General features: G+C 41.0%; 1 protein-coding gene across 1 annotated transcript; it reads left to right on the top strand.

The window, feature by feature from the left end:
- Positions 1-3232: 3232 nt before the first annotated feature.
- On the top strand, positions 3233-11431 carry Il36g (interleukin 36 gamma). The gene is made up of 5 exons (XM_031369222.1): positions 3233-3384; positions 3796-3942; positions 4376-4483; positions 5357-5496; positions 8532-11431. Exons 2-5 carry the CDS (start codon positions 3900-3902, stop codon positions 8739-8741), a joined length of 501 nt encoding a protein of 166 aa, XP_031225082.1. The 5' UTR covers positions 3233-3384; positions 3796-3899; the 3' UTR covers positions 8742-11431.
- The last annotated feature ends 5237 nt before the right edge of the window (positions 11432-16668 follow it).

Genomic DNA, 16668 nt, shown 5'->3' with positions numbered 1-16668 from the left:
CTGTTGAGGCCTGATTTGTGACCAGTTATATGGTCAATTTTGGAGAAGGTACCATGAGGTGCTGAGAAAAAGGTATATCTTTTTGTTTTAGGATAAAAAGTTCTATAAATATCTGTTAAATCCATCTGTTTCATAACTTCTGTTAGTCTCACTGTGTCTTTGTTTAGTTTCTGTTTCCATAATCTGTCCATTGCAGAGAGTGGGGTGTTGAAATTTCCCACTATTATTGTGTGTGGTGCAATGTGTGCTTTGAGTTTTAGTAAAGTTTCCTGTATGAATGTAGATGCCCTTTGATTTGGAGCACAGATGTTTAGAATTGAGAGTTCATCTTGGTAGATCAAACCTTTGATGAATATGAAATGTCCCTCTTTATCTTTTTAGATCACTTTAGGGTGAAAGTTGATTTTATTCAATATTCAAATGGATACTCCAGCTTTTTTTCTGGGGAACATTGACTTGGAAAATTGTTTTCCAGACTTTTATTCTGAGGTAGTGTCTGTCTTTGTCACTGAGGTAGGTTTCCTGTATGCAACAAAATGTTGGGTCCTGTTTACATACCCAGTCTGATAGTCTATGTCTTTTTATTGGGGAATTGAGTTCATTGATATTAAGGAAAAGTAGTTGTTGCTTCCTGTTATTTTTTGTTGTTAGATTTGGATTTCTGTTCATGTGTCTATCTTCTTTGAGACAGGGTTTCTCTGTGTAGCTCTAGCTGTCCTGGAACTCACTGTGTAGACCAGGCTGGCCTCGAACTCAGAAATCCACCGCCTGCCTCTGCCTCCCAAGTGCTGGGATTAAAGGCATGCGCCACCACCACCCGGCCCTTGTGTTTCCTTTTTAAGGGCTTCCACTTGTTTACTTGTGTTCTCCTGTAATTCTTTAAGGGGTTTTTGTGTTTCCTCTTTAAGGACTTGTACCTCTTTACCTGTGTTCTCCTGTATTTCTTTAAGGGAGTTATTCATGTCCTTCTTAAATTCCTCTATCACCACCGTGAGATATGATGTTAGATCCAAATCTTGCTTTTCTGGTATTTTGGGATATCCAGGACTTGCTGTGGTGGGAGTACTAGGTTCTGGTGAAGCCAAGTAGTCTTGGTTTCTGTTGGTAAGATTCTTGCGTTTGCCTTTTGCCATCTGTTGACCTCTGGTGTTAGATGTTCTTGCTGTCTCTGGTGGGAGTTTGTTCCTCCTGTGGGTCTGTAAGCCTGTGTCAACACTCCTGGGAGATCAGCTCTCCTCTGGTAAAATCTGTGAGCAGATGGCTGTGGATCAGTCCTCCCTCCTGATTCCTGGGGTCAGAGCACACCCTGGAGACAGGCTCTCCACTTTTGGGAAAGGTGCAGAGGGCTATGGATCTGCTGTCCCTCCTAGGTGTAGTCTGAGGTAGAAAGGATCCTGTCTCTGCTGCCCTGCCACTTGTGAGGCCTGTGCCTCCTGGCTGGTCCTGCCTTAGAAAGTCACTGGAGAGAAAATGGCAATCTCACCTGAGTCCCTGGGTTGGAGCACTCCCTGGAGGCAAGCTCTCCACTTTTGGGGAAGGGGCAGAGAGGACTGTCCATCTGCAGTCACTCCTAAGTGTAGATGGAGGTAGAAAGGGTCCTGTCCCAGTTGCCCTGTCACTTGTGAGGCCTGTGCCTCCCGGCTGGTCCTGCCTTAGAAAGTCACCAGAGAGAAAATCCAGACTAAAGTTTAATTGGTGACTCGAGAATGGCAATTTTAGAAAGGGCTATCTTATCTAAAAGCTAGGATTATGTTGAAGGGTCAGAAATGTGGATCCAAAAGCTGAACGTAAAGACACATCAACAGACTACACAGGCTTTTACAAATTTCTTTTAGCCATGGAGAATTCAAGCTATATACAAAGGCTTTTAAATGCATGAAAATATTTCCCTCTGAAGTGTGCTCTACAGGTCTTCTGTGCATCACTAACTGAAGGCAGATGGTACCTTTTTGATGATGCTTTTCCCCTCTATCTCCATGATCTGTGAAGCCACCAGACTTCCTTTTCTTTTTAACTTTTGTTGTTTTTGAGATTATGATTATGTTTTTCCTTACCTTTCCTCTCTCTGAACCTTCCAATGTATCCCAGCCTACTCTTCTTCAAATTCTTAGTCCCTTTTCTCACTAATTGTTATAGTATATACATATATATCCTTAAATATAAGCTGTTCAGTCCATATGTTACTTGTAGGTATTTTATAAGGGCTGACCATCTGGCACTGGGAAACAAATTGATATGCCTTTTGCATACCATTCTTAAGGACCATCAGTTGGTGCACCTACACCACCTTAGGATTTCCTAAGGCATCAGTCCCAAGATTCTTCATTTGAGCTCCAGTGGTTTGTTTTGGTTTTGTTTTCTTACACCCCCCCCCCATTTCTACAACTTCTACTATCTGTAATTCCTTATAGATAAAATCCATGTTTCCTTTTATTCTTTAGTATCCCCAAGCCTTTCTGTAGAGGTAAGCCCAATTTCTTGTCCTTGGTTCCCGCCATTAAAAATCCTAGTGCAGGTTCTTCTGCAATCTGATTCTTTTACAAGCACATTTTCTCAGGTCCAAATTGGAATCTGACTGAAACAGAGTACTAAGGGATTTGGAAGGCAGATGGTACCTTTTTGATGATGCTTTGTGGTGATCATCCCAAGAAAGAGGACATTTTGACTAATGGAATAATGGAAGGAATGCAAGAGAAGTGACAGGCACCAAATCTGATTCTTGATTCATCTTTACACTTTCTCCTAGGGCAACACAAGATCATATTCCTCCAAGGAAAGAATGAGATCTAGGTGGAAAGGAAGTAAGATAGATAAGGGAGACTATTAAGATGCCAGAGCAGAATTTTGGACATCCAGTTTCCAAAAGCCATCCCTATAATTTTTGTTCCCAGAATTTGTGGTCTAACACCAAACTGACAGATCAGGTCAGCTAAGCTCTAGGGAAATCCCATAATCTCTACCTTTTGAGAAACCTACAGTTTGTCATTAGATCTGTTTCCTGGTGACTGACCTATGGGTCTGGGCTCCCTACAATTCTTATGGAGCTCAGACAAGGCATACTCATGCTGACTCTGAGATTTCTTCACCTGAACTTCCCAGAAGCAAAGTTCTGGCAGGAGGAACTGGATTTCTTCCATGCTGTACATTTGCCACACCCCATAAGAGAGGTGGAGCCTCCCGATACTCACCAAGATAAAGGACCCAGAGTGGGTCAGAACCCATCATTACACCTGGGAGCTGCCCAAGCTAGAATTTGGTCTTCTGAATTTTCCATAACAACTGTGTTGCAAGGAATAGCCCGAACCTACAAAACCCTCTGAGTGTGGAACTTTCCGTAATTGAGGGATCAGTGAATGGACAGATCCATCTTGCTGTGAATGCTCTGTGAGTGACCCTCTGTCTTTCACTTCTGAGTTGTTGGGATTCTGGCTGAACAGCCCAAAATGAAGACTTCCCTTGCCTTAGACAGATGAAAGAGATGACAGTGAAGGGGAAGGGTCTCTGGGGGGAATTGGGAGCTGGGAGAATGTTACAGGCCAAATGCTATTTATGGTCTTGAAACTTGTAGGGAGATAATGTTATTAGGATTTCTCTAAGGAGAATTCTACCTGCTTTTCCATCTCCAATGCCTTAAGATTTTGTCCTAGGAGGTAGCTTAGTTTTTCTGACAAGTGTATCAAGTCTGGTTATGCATTTCAGCTATCTGTACTGATTGAAACCCCGAGAAACCAGGGTCTTAGAAGGTCTTGGAAATGTTCCTGAGGTTTATCTTCTTCCTGCTGTCTTCTTCCTCAGGGACCAGAACAAGCTCACGATGGAAAACAATGATGAAAAAAATTATATGTGGAAGTGATGTTGAGATGGGACACTAGAGAACTGAGCTATTTGTATCCTCAACTATGTTTTCTAAACACCCATTTCCTCCATCCATATCCGTCTCAGGTATGGCTCTTAGCACTCAGTAAAGTGCCGCATGCTGCTAGGCCTTCATTTTCTGGAGGGTGGAGATCACTAGCAGCATCAGGCTTCACAGAACAAGCACAAACAAGCACAAACAAGAGCAGCTGGGTCTCAGTTCACATGAACTGTGGAACTGCTTTATACTCTGGTTTGCTGGTTTGTCCCTTAGATCAGTAATCACCCTGGGTAGCCTTTGTTTCCCATAGATTTACTACAAAGAAAGTCTGGGTTGAAAGGTTATCAAAAAATCTGCCAGTTTGGAGATATAAACAACTGGTCTTCATTGCAGAATGGGTCTGGATTTAGGTAATCTCTCTCCTATAAACCCCTAGTCTTTATTGCATCTCGATTTAGGTATCACTTTCTCCTATTCCTGAAACTTAAGCTTCACGTTTATTTGTTTTCATTCAATCAGGAAGAGAAACTCCTGAATTTGGGGAGGTTTTTGACATGGACCAGCAGGTGTGGATCTTTCGTGATCAGGCCCTTGTGACAGTCCCACGAAGCTACACTGTAACCCCAGGTCAGTGGTCATCTGTTATTGCTTTGCTCAGCACGCCGCACAGACTTTGTTAAGGGAAAGCATTAGTACCCTATTGTGCAGCAGGATGGCCATGGTTAATAGTAGTTAGAAGAGAGCTTCTGGGTTGTTTGACCACAGGTTAATGTTAAATATATGACCTGAAGCATATACTGATTATCCTGGTTTTATCATTGTCATTTGGCACATACATGTATTAAATCAATACTCTGTACCCAAAAAATGTCTAATTATGTGCCAAAACCAAGCTTAACTTTCAATGGGGGCCACCCGAAAGGGGCAGAGTTTTATACCTGCCTAGGAAGAGAAGTCAGGGAGAGGGGTTGTCTCAGACCAAAATAAGGCAGTCACTATGGGTGGAAGAGCCTTCTCAGGCATGAGGAACTTGTACCATGGATCTAAAGCAGCTGATCTGCACGTTGGAAGGGGGATATATGTATGTTCTATATGATATCAAGGTATCCTAAAAGAATTAAAAGAGAATTAACATTCCATGAAGAATTAAAAGACAACACAGACAGGGAAGTTTCAACATCTCATTAGGCAAACTTTGCTAATGGTTCAAGAGCTTTCTGTGGCTCAGAGGAGCCACTTAGGATAGGAGCAACTGCCACCAGGTGTTCAATCATGGGTATGAGAATGTAGTTCCTGCCCCAATAGCTAGGCTAGTGCTTACCTATCAGGATGGATAGGCAGTTGGGTGGAGGACTACTCGGTTGGTCTAGGTAGCAGGGATTACATTCTACAAGTGTCTTCTGGCCTCACCTGGCAAATGTTGCTCTGCTAAATCAGAACTATCAGAGCATTCTGTCTTCCAGGCTTCAAAAGGAAACTGTTATCTTCTTATTTTTATAGCCACCGTGACTATCCTCCCATGCAAGTACCCAGAGTCTCTTGAACAGGGCAAAGGGATTCCCATTTATTTGGGAATTCAGAATCCAGATAAATGCCTGTTTTGTAAGAAAATTAATGGACACCCCACTTTGCTGCTAAAGGTCAGTGACCCAGGAAAATACAACTAAAAAACCTGTGTTTCTTATCTTATACTTTTTATCTTTAAGTTAGCATATAAAGCAGTAGGTTTTATGTGGCATTTTTTTAAACAAAGCATGTTGTAGTAGGTTCTCCACACCCCAGCTCCCTCCTTTACCCTCATATAAAACTCTTTACCGTCTCCTCTCTCTTTCATGTCACACTGCCGTTTTTCTTCCCCCACCTAGTTGCCACCCTTTTCATTTCCCCTCTCTTGGATTCCTTTCCAGTCTGTGTATCTTTATATGATTTGACAGGAGATCAAGTGTTACAATTAACAAAGAAACTTCATTTTCTAAGCATGTTTATTTCTAGCTCCTTTTAAAATGTAAGCATGTCTTGTAGAAGAAAGCCTTAGTTAAATTAATTGACATGGGAAGACCAAGCCCACTGTGAACAGTACTATTCCCAGGCAGGGAGTGCTAAACTGTAGAAGAATGGAGAAATCTAGCCAAGAACAAGCAAGCAAGTAGGCATGTTCTAAAACGTGGTGTGACTAACTAGATGCCTCAGGTCCCTGCCTTGACTTCAGAGTGATGGACTGTAGCTTAGCATCATAAACCAAATGACCTTTTTCTCCCCTAAAGTAAAATTTTAAAAATGGACATGTAAAACACTTTATCTTCACTTTCCTAGTTGAGAATTTTTGTCTTTCTTAAATGTTAAAATGTCTACAGCATTGTGGACATTCGGCTGACCTTTCTCTAATTCTTCTTTATTTCTCATTTCAGACTTCCTATTCACCAGTCAGTGGAAGTCTTAGGCCTCCCCTCAGTATTTTACACTATCTTATGCAATTGCCACACTTTTTGTTCTTCCATTATTTAATTGCTTATTGGCCTTTAATTCTAGGAGAATTTCTTGGTACAACATCCCAGTTTATAATTATGCTCTTTCTTTTGTCTTACCTGCTCAATGACCCTTCCTTAAGTTTTTCTGAAATGTTAATCTTTGTTGTTCCAATTCCTAAACTTCTCAAGATAATTATTCATATATATATACACATATATAATTACATCTATATAAATAGATGTAATTTTGTTTGTATGTAAGGAAATGTGCTACATATATCTCTTCTTGCTCCATAAACTTCACTTTAATTAGTTTTATTCAACTCAGTCCAGTTTAACTCAGGAAGAGTTCATTGTAAGAACTTAATTGCACCATGTGAGTATGTGGTCTATCTTTGAACAAAATGGTAAAGAGCTCTGACCTTGTACAGCCTGGATTCTAGAAGGAGGAGAGACATGCAAATGATAAATATAATAGTACATTTGTGATATGGCAAAGGATATCATATGTCATAGGAAAAACAAAGCAAAGTAAAATGAAACAAGTTCTGTAAAAAGTGGATCCAGTCAGGGCAGAGCCTGGGAGTGGCAGAAACAATGTGGAGTCGGGCAGTAAAATGTGTGTTAGGTGTCATTGCCCAGGAGTAATTCTAAGAGATCAGGAAGTAGGGAATTTAGTCAGCATCTGAGGGTAAGTCTGGGAACCAGTGAAGACACTGAACTAAGGTCAGAAAAAGACTTTCCAGGACTTGGCCACTGCATCCAAGTGAAAGGAGAAACCTGGGATGCTTTGGACAAAGTGACTCAAAACAACTTAGGTCTGAAATGGATCATCTGACATTAGGTTGATCAGACATTGCAGGGGTTAAGAATAAAAGTCCTCTGGAGGCTATATGGTAAGCTGGGTGTGGTTTGATGGTTCTGCGATGATGATGGAGTTGGTGGGGGTAGACTCTGCAAATAGTTTTAAGTGTCAGCAACAAGACTCATGGACAGAGTAAATGTGACTACATTCCAAAGTCTGCCCTGCCTTTGCTAAGTCACTCTTCTGTAGGACTTTTGTCCTCAGAAATTGGTCATTGGTAATGTATGGGCTTTTGGGGGAACTTAATGAGACAAGTGTTAGAGATGAAAAGGTTGCTTACATGGAGTGAGTTTAAAAAGAAAAACCAGACAGCAGATTTTGGCAGCCATCTCGAGGGGTTTTTGTAAAGTAAGAACTGACAGTGGGCTTGGATCATTAAAATACACTTATGTGACACAAAAGAACATTTTGACAAACAATGGACTTCATATACAGTGGTCTCCTAAGGCCATATCGTCATTACATGACATTGTAACTGCCTTAGGTGGTGTGAACACATTTATAGTGTTGACACAATGGATAATCACCAATGATTTTTTTTTTCTTAGCATTTGTCTGTCACTTAGTGCCAGGCCTATTAAGATGAAAGCAAATATACAGATAAGAATGACTGAGCAAAGAAAACAAAAATGCACAGTGCCTACGAGAGCAGGAAGGACGGCTAGAGGAAATCTTTGGGTGTGTGAGTGGAGAGAAGCCATTGTCTAGTCCTTCTCAGGTAGGGAGGCAGAGGTATCGTTGACTTGTGCCCAGTCAGTGCACAGTTTGGAGAAGTTCTGGTCCAGTCACTTTAGCTTCCTGAGGGAGCTGGAACCTGGAAGTGAAGATGACTGAAGAGGTTTGGGAGATAGATAAGAAAGCAGTTTTCACTCTTTGGACAGTCAATGAATCTCTGCTGAACGGAATGTCAGGTCAGTAATGAGTAAGTTTAGAAGGTGTTTAGTAGTGAAGGGAAAAACCAGAAAAGAGGCAATGATCAGCAGGGAGACTTGAAGCCTGCCTTCTTTCCTTCCTTCCCTCCTTGTCTCCTTCCTTCCTTCTTTCCTTTGTTCCCTTCCCTCCTTCCTTCCTTTGTTCCTTCCTTTCCTTTCTATTTATTTCTTTTCTTTCTTTTTTTTTTTTTTTGGCGGGGAGAGTTAATGGAGACTGAACCTAGGGCCTTGCACTTGCTAGGCATTTTCTACCACTGAGCTGAATTCCTCACCCCTGAAATGTCTCTTTCTTATCCTGTTGTAAGAGAGGCTTCCTTGAATTTGAGAATATTTAGTGGTTGTGGGAAAATAACTTTGTCTATTAGAAATAGTGTCTATTTTTGCTCATGAATATTCTCTCTCACATGTAGGAAGGGAAGATTTTGGATTTGTACAACCATCCAGAGCCAATGAAGCCATTTCTGTTCTACCACACGCGGGCAGGTCGAATGTCCACCTTTGAGTCAGTGGCTTTCCCTGGCAATTTTGTTGCCTCCTCCGATATTGGCAAACCCATCTTCCTCACATCAAAAAAGGGGGAATATTACAACATCAACTTCAGTTTAGATATAAAGTCTTGAAAATCAGCATAGAGGTGGAGGGTTGATTAGAACTCTTCCTCTTAAAACTTCAAACCTCAAATATGTTATCATTTGTTTGATCTGTGGTGTTTTCATACTGAAAGGTGAGCAGGACCGACACTATCTCATTTCATAGATGAAGAAGCAACAAAACAATGTGTACTCCAAAGTGGGTGAGATTGGAGTGGTGTAAGGCTGTGCTCTAAGACTGAAGTGGTCCAGCCCATAAGGCATCATGCTTGAGAATAGGGTGCTATGCCACAGTATATAAAACCTAGAATGCCCTGTGTGTGAGTGGTGACATCCTCACTTCCAGCCATTGGTCTAATTGATACCAGGTTTTCACACATTTGAAATGTCAACTCCTGGCATTTGAATAGCTGAGGCCTCATAATGACATGTGCTACAACAGCTAATAGCTTTGATTCTTCAGCAATTGACTGCTGTGTGGGTCTGGATACACTAGGAAAGGAATTAGAATCCTGAGTGAATGAACAGTTTTTAAAATGATTAGAGCTATTTAAACTATGTTGAGGTACAATGGTTTATCCTTGAAGAGTGAGGATACTGCCTGGTAAATCATAAAGTTAGGCCAATTAACTCATCTTGAACAATTCTTTTTTGGGATCAGTGTGTATAAGTAATGATGCACATCATTAAAACATTACCTTTTATTATTCTAGACTTCCATAAATCTTTTAAAGTTCTTTCCATTATAATGTGCATCTATGGTTAAAAGCACTACTACTATCTTGCCCTAGTCCTTTCTCTGTAAGATACATTCTCTTGCTCAGTTCTTTTGCCCTTGCATCTTGCTTCCACACACCCAGGTAGACATGGGCACAAGCAGAGTTGGACTCACTGACAGTGAGACTACTCTTAGGAGTGCCTGATACACAGCGGCCCAGGATGATCTTTTTGCCTGGTTTTAGAATTTGAATAATTTATTTTATTATTTATAAGTGTGTGTGTGTGTGTATGTGTGTGTGTGTGTGAATGCAGGTACTTATGGAGGCCAGATGAGGGTGCTGAATTCCCAGGAGCTTGGAGTTACAGGAGATTGTGAGCTGCCCAATAATGGGTGCTAAGGAGCTAACTCAGGTCTTCTGCAAGAGAGGTACATGCTCTCAACCATCAACCCATCTCCCCACTGCATGAATAATTTTTTAAGTGGCATCATTGCCACTTGCCTTTTACTTTATGGGTGAGGACAGGAAGAAATTTGGAGTCAACAAGAAATGCTGAGGACAGCATTGACATTAAATATTATAACTGGAAATAATGATATTCTTGATATTTGGACTTTAAATATCTGTCTCCTAAAGTTGGGTCATTATGAAACACAGTATAAGAAACAAGCAAAATGATCCTGAGGAAGATTGAAGTAATCCACAAGAGATAGTTCACGACAACCATGCTGGTTAATCCAATTGAATCCTTTATTAATGGCCAGACCAAGAGTGCATTCACACCTCTGGAAAGTCTCTTGGTGCCCAACCATAATTACATTTATGCTAATAGGAAGCATTGGGAGTTCCCTAGTAACACCTGCTTTCTTTCCAAGGCTCAGTAATATCTTACAGACACTACACAGTTGGCTAGAGCATGGTAAAGATCATGGCCAGTCCCAGAAGTGTTGCAAAGGTGAATGTGGCTATTGTGGGTGGAAGACTGAGAAGTGATCAGGCAGGCACAAAACTATGCTGGGATAGTATGGCATTATCTTAGTCATTTCAAGATAGCATGGTGTGTATGACTGTAGAGACAGCACACAGGTCTACTTCCCCAAGGAGGAATCCCATGACAGACCAAGGTACAGATACACCAAAGTCCAACTTGGTGAACCAATGAGTTATACTGAGTTTACTAACAGGAATACAGGTGAGGGGTTTCTTACAGGAGCAGAAATGACTCAAGGACAGCTGCATTACCAAAGCCTACTCCAGCATTAGTGACAATGTACAAAAGCTAGGGAACCTGGAGCATGCAACACTGTGTACAGGCCGCTTAACAGGTTGGAGAGTGTCCTTTCCAGAAGCTTCCATTGCTCCAAACCTCTTGCAGGCAGCTCCACTGCATTCTGGTCTTTCAGGAAGCTGGTCTGGTCTTAGTTATCTTAGTGTTCTTTGCATCACAGTGCTTCTGAGGTTTTTATTGTTTATTCTGGCAGGGAGGGGCCTAGTAAATTTGCTAAGATTTCCTAAAACTATTCTGCATGGTTTACTTTTCTGTTTAAGTAGCCTTCCAGGCAGATGGAATATTTCAATCTTTGCAGAAACTGTTACATAACACATGGCAAACTCCAGGCTTCTTCATGTTCATCCTCGAGGCTGTCCTTCTTTTGCACAGTATCAGGCAATGACTCACCCAAATGCAGTACCTCTAGCCACCCAAATACAATTATATAATCACCCAAATATGATTATATAATGAAATGTACTTATTTCACTGCATTTCTCACACTTGAAACAACCTAAGAATTACCAGGAGTATGTGTTAAACCTTTAAAAACCCCACAACTAGTAAATTGAAACCCCTTCCTAGACATTGCAACATGTTTCCCAGGGATTTCTGATTGGCTAATGTCTTCCTGGATCTTCTTGTAATTTTCTATATAGACATACTAAGATTATAATCATAATTAGGATTATATATATGCTTCTGTAGAAATAAAGAGTTATCTTAAAATGTGTGTGTTTCTTGCCAATTTTTATATTTTCTTCTCTAAGGACTCTTGAGTGATTTAAAAGTGTGCTGTGCATTGGGGATATGGAACCTGAAGAGGCCACCTCCTGTAGCCAGGAAGGAACCCAGTGAAGCTATAAAAAGACCAACCCACCCATAAAATTTTCAACCCAAAATTTATATTTTCTACAACAAATGCAGGGATAGGGGTGGGTAGAACAGAGACTGAGGAATTGGTCAACCAATACCCAGCCCAACTTGAGACCCATGGGCAAGCACCAGTCCCTGACACTATTAATGATACTTCTGTTATGCTTGAAGACAGGAGTCTAGCATAGCTGTCCTCTAAGAGGCTCCATCCAGCAGCTGAATCAGATAAATGCAGACACCCCCAGCAAAACAGTGGGTTGATCATGGGGACTCTTATGGAAGAAGAGCAGGAAGGATTGCAGGCCTGGAAGGGGATGGAAACTCCATAGGAAGATGAACATAGTCAACCAACCTCGACCCTCAGGGCTCTCAGAGACTGAACCATCAACCAAAGAGAATACACAGGCTTGACCTAGGTATGCTCTTATGTACAGCTTAGTCTTCATGAGGATCCTGAACAACTGTAAGGTGGGCTACCCCAAAAGCTGTTGCCTGTACATGTTGCCTCTAGCTGGGCAGCCTTTTCTGGCCTCAATGTGAGAGGATGCACCTAACCCTGCAGAGACTTGATATGCCAGGGTGGAGGGGATAACCAGGGTGGCCCCCGCCCTCTCATAAGAGAAGAAGAGGGGGTAAGGGAGGAAGGATTATGGGATTGGTGACTAGGAGTAAGCAGGATATAAAGTGAGTAAATTAAAAAATTAAGTTAAATTATAAAAAAGAATATAAACCACCACAAATACTTCAGTAAGTGTTTTGAAAAATAACACAGATGTAGAGGCTCACAGCCATCCATCGAACTGAGTACAGGGTCCCCAGTGAAGGAGTTGGAGAAAGGACCAATGGAGCTGAGGGGTTTGCAGCCCCTTAGGACGAACAACAATATGAATTAAGTAGTACCCTCAGAGCTCCCAGGGTCTCAACCACCAACCAAAGACTGCACATGGAGGGGTCTGATTGCTCAGGCAGCATGTGTATAGTAGAGGATTGCAAATTCAATCATCAATAGGAGGAGAGGACCTCGGCCCTGTGAAAGTTCTGTGCCCCAGTGTAGGGGAAAGCCAGGGCCAGAAAGTGGGAGAGGGCAGGGTGGCAGGCATGGGGAAGTGGGAGGCAACAGGGGTTTGTTTTGGTTGTTTTTGTTTGTTTCTTTGTTTTTTGGAGGGGAAACTGGGAATGGAGAAATTTACATGTAAATAAAGAAAATTTAAAAAAAAGAAAAATATTCATTTTGATAATAAAAAATGAGCTGTGCAAAATGATTTGTATAAAAAAATGTTTAAGGCCTAGAATCAACTTTCATAATATTCTAAGCAGAGGAAGAACCCAAATTTCTATCAACCAGTGAATAGATAAGCACACAATATATTCGTACAATCTAGAAAAAGGAAATTACTGATATTCGACTAGATGCTTCTGAGACTGTCCTGAGATTGCCAGACCCAGGGGGAATGTAGTATATAGGTTCATTTATAAGAAATCCAAGGATAAGTGAGACTGCTTTGGAAGAGTGAAATCAGAGCATCCATACTTTGGGGAAAGAGAATACAGTGGGAATTTTAAAAGCTGCTAAAAAATTAAAACTAGCTGCATTCAAAGGATGGATAAATGCCAATAGCTTTTCATGAATCCACTGCAATGGCATGCACCAGAGGCCTTTGGAGCCACAGTTTGTAGAGGAAAAAAGATTTCCATGGTAGAAGCCCTTACCCAAATACTTTATCAACTAAGAATAAAAGTAGAAAGAGCCCATCAAAGAAGTTTATTTTCAGAGCTGGCAAGATGGCACAGTGGGTAAAAAACACTTGCTGTGGGAGCCTGATAGCCTGAGTTCCATCTCTGGACTCCACACTGAGTCAGTGGAAGTAAAGTCTGACTGAGAAAGTTGTCCTCTGACCTTCACAAGTTCTCAAAAGTTATTTCAAATCACAGGGACAAAAAGCAGGTTCTGAAGACATTTCTTGATTTTTCAAAAATAATAGAAACACCACAACAATAACAATCATTCATTGTTTCCACAACTTTTGTCCTTCAGAAAGGATTCTTTGTTAAATATGTATGTAAATCAAAATAAAGTAAAATGCTATTTAAAAGGAAGATCACTACATCAAATAATGTAAATACAATAGACCTGTCTCATATAGTAATTTTATTAATCTTTTCCAAAATAACATTTTTTGGGGGGGTTTCAAGACAGGGTTTCTCTGTCTAGCCCTGGCTATCCTAGAACTCATTCTGTAGACCAGGCTGGCCTTGAACTCAGAAATCTGTCTGTTTCTGTCTCCCAAGTGCTGGGATTAAAGGCATGCGCCACCACTGCCCAGCTATCGGAGAAATATCAGAGAAAAGCCCAAGGAAAAGAGGGTGCAATGACAGGCCCAAACTGGGAGCCAGCTCAAGGGAGAAGGTCTCAAGGCCTAACACTATTACTAATACTATGGTGTGCTTACTAACAGGAGTCTGGCATGGCTGCCCTCCAAAAGGCCCAGAAAGCAGCTGAAAGAGTCAGATGCAGATATTTACACCAAATCAATGGACAGAAGCTGGTAACCCCTGCGGTTGGATTAGGGAAAAGCTGGAAGAAATGAGGAAGAGGGTGACTTTATAGGAAGACCAGCAGTCTCAACTAACCTGGATCCCAGAGATCGCTTAGGCACTAAGCCACCAACCAGGTAATATACACCAGCTGATATGAGGCCCCCAACACATATACAGCAGAGGACTGCCACGTCTGGACTCAGTGAATGAAGATGCACCTTACCCTTAAGAAGTTTGAGGCCCCAGGGAGTGAGGAAGTCTGGTGAGGTGGATGTTGGGGGTGGGGACATCCTCTTGGAGAAGGGGCGGGATGAGGTATGGGATGAGGAACAGAGAGTAGACTGGGAGTGGGGTAAAGCCCTGTAAAAAAAGATTAAAGAATAAAAATTAAAAAAGAAACATGGTGTTATTTTTATAGTGTTTTGTTTTACAGGTGATTTGGCATTTTGTCCTTGCAGCTTTCAATATTCTTTGCTTTCTATGGGGAGCTGTTTTCCCTAGCCATGTCTACTTGGACTTATGAGTGCCTCTTACATTTGAATGTCTGTTTATATCTTTAGATTTGAGCATTTTTCTTTTTTTCTTTTTTCTCTTTTCTTTTTTTTGTTCAGCATTGCCTTCATGACTTTATTGTTCATGTCAGCTCCTTCTACCCTGTGGCTATTAGGTATGGTCTTTTGATCATAACCCAGATTTCTAGGATTTTGTGGTCTTGTTTTTTTTTATTATTTTTCTATTGTTGTTAGGGTACAGCATTTCATAAATATCCTCTATCCCTGATACTTTTTCCACTGATTATACGAACTTATTGGTGATATATCCTTTTCTTGATTTATTGAGTTTATTTCATTTTCAATGTTTTCTTGTCTGATCCTGGAATGTTCTTTGAAAGTAATCTCATTCTTATAACAATATGTTTAAGTTGTTCATATCTTTGTGGCTTAGTTATGGCAGCTGCTATGCACATAGAAATTCTTCCCCTTTTCTGGCTTATCCGGCTTTCATAGTATAAATTTTCACAGTGATGTCTAAAGATGTTCCGTTGTCAGTGTTCTGAGTTATATCGGTCAACTGAAGAAAGAGAGACAGCACAGGATGTATCAAGACTTCCTAGGAGCAAGATAGAACAGTTTCTGATGGACTGAACCAAACAGTCATGCAGAAGCACATTTGTTGATTGTTATACAAAAGTTGTTTTGTTTTGTTTTGTTTTGTTTTGTTTTTTTGATGAAGGGGAAGGGAAAACAAGTTCTTCATACCAAGCCCCTAATCTAATCTATGTGTTTTACAAAGGAAACCTTTATAGCCCTGCAACTTTAATCCTTATTGTGCACTGTTTCCAGTACTCATTAATGCAAGGCATTCCAGGTGTGCCAGGGACATGTGCCAAGGTCATCTTGGAACTAAAGTCATTCAAAGGTTGCAAAGATTCTGTGGGGTCTGTGTCTCTCTACTGAGGCCTGGGGCTCTCTGCTGCTGATGCTTGGGGCTGGGTGATATGTTAGTTAAAAGGAGGCAATGCATAATCGTGAGATATTTTATTATAGGAAAGAAGAAATAGATCTGTCATGACTATATGGAGAGAAAGAAAGGAGAAGGAGAGAAGAAGAGAAGGAGAGAGAGAAAAAGGAGAGGAAGAAAGCCAGAGAGAAAGCAAGAGAGAGAGGGGAGAGCAAGAAAGAGAGCAGGGCAAGAGAGGAAGAAGGCAAGAGAGAGGGGAGGGGGCAAACTGCCTCTTATATATTATGAGGTGCAGCTATCTGTCTGTGGGGCAGGCCATGCCTGGCTGTGGTCAGATGATTGGGAGTAGGATCCAACTAGAATGCTGGGAGCTTAGGGCATTGTCTATGTGACAGAGCCCATATTTCCTGCAGGGGCAGCTGTGGGGGGTTGGGACTGAAACAGGAGCCAGAGACCCAGAAGTTATGGCCGAACACCTTCCCTCCCTTGCAGGCAGAGATTACCCACTGGGGCTTCAGATTTCTAGACTTATACTCGACTGGGCCCAGGTTGCCTGAACAGACCACTGCCCTACAAGATCCTTCAGAAAAAATAACCCAATAAGTCATAGAAAACAATCACTGTTTTCTATAATGATTTTTTCAAAGTCTGAGTATTTCTAGAAAACAACTACTTCATTCTGATGTCTGCCTTAGAAGCAATGACTCCAAAAAGAGGTTTTTAATAACAGCTTAAATCTCATTGCTTGCAACAAGTCTGTTTAAATTCTTTGTGTCTTTGGGGCTTACTTTTGGTAAATGATATGCACATAGAAATTCTTCTATTTTTTATGGCCCATCCTGCTTTCAACCATATACATTTTTATAGTAAAAATATTTTGATGTTCTGTATTTTTTCTAAATTATTTACTGTAAACATTGTATACAAATATTTGCTATACAGAAATTTTATCTTTATTACAAATCACATCTGCTCATGACACATTTTTCATCTTAATTTTATTAATTTGAATGTCCTCTCTCTTTCTTTCTTTTTTTTTTTATTTTAGATATTTTCTTTATTTACATGCGAATTTCTCCTTTCCCAGTTTCCC

This window comes from Mastomys coucha, unplaced genomic scaffold (genome assembly GCF_008632895.1).
Source record: "Mastomys coucha isolate ucsf_1 unplaced genomic scaffold, UCSF_Mcou_1 pScaffold15, whole genome shotgun sequence".
Classification (NCBI taxonomy): Eukaryota; Metazoa; Chordata; class Mammalia; order Rodentia; family Muridae; genus Mastomys; species Mastomys coucha.
This window is presented reverse-complemented; position numbering and strand designations above follow the sequence as displayed.

Bases quoted from the DNA above. Each gene is read 5' to 3' on its own strand.
- Il36g (XM_031369222.1), top strand. From the start codon at position 3,900: ATGTTTTCTAAACACCCATTTCCTCCATCCATATCCGTCTCAG. The intron at 3,943-4,375 runs GTATGGCTCTTA...TCATTCAATCAG, and splicing joins TCCATCCATATCCGTCTCAG to GAAGAGAAACTCCTGAATTT. The intron at 5,497-8,531 runs GTCAGTGACCCA...TCTCACATGTAG, and splicing joins ACCCCACTTTGCTGCTAAAG to GAAGGGAAGATTTTGGATTT.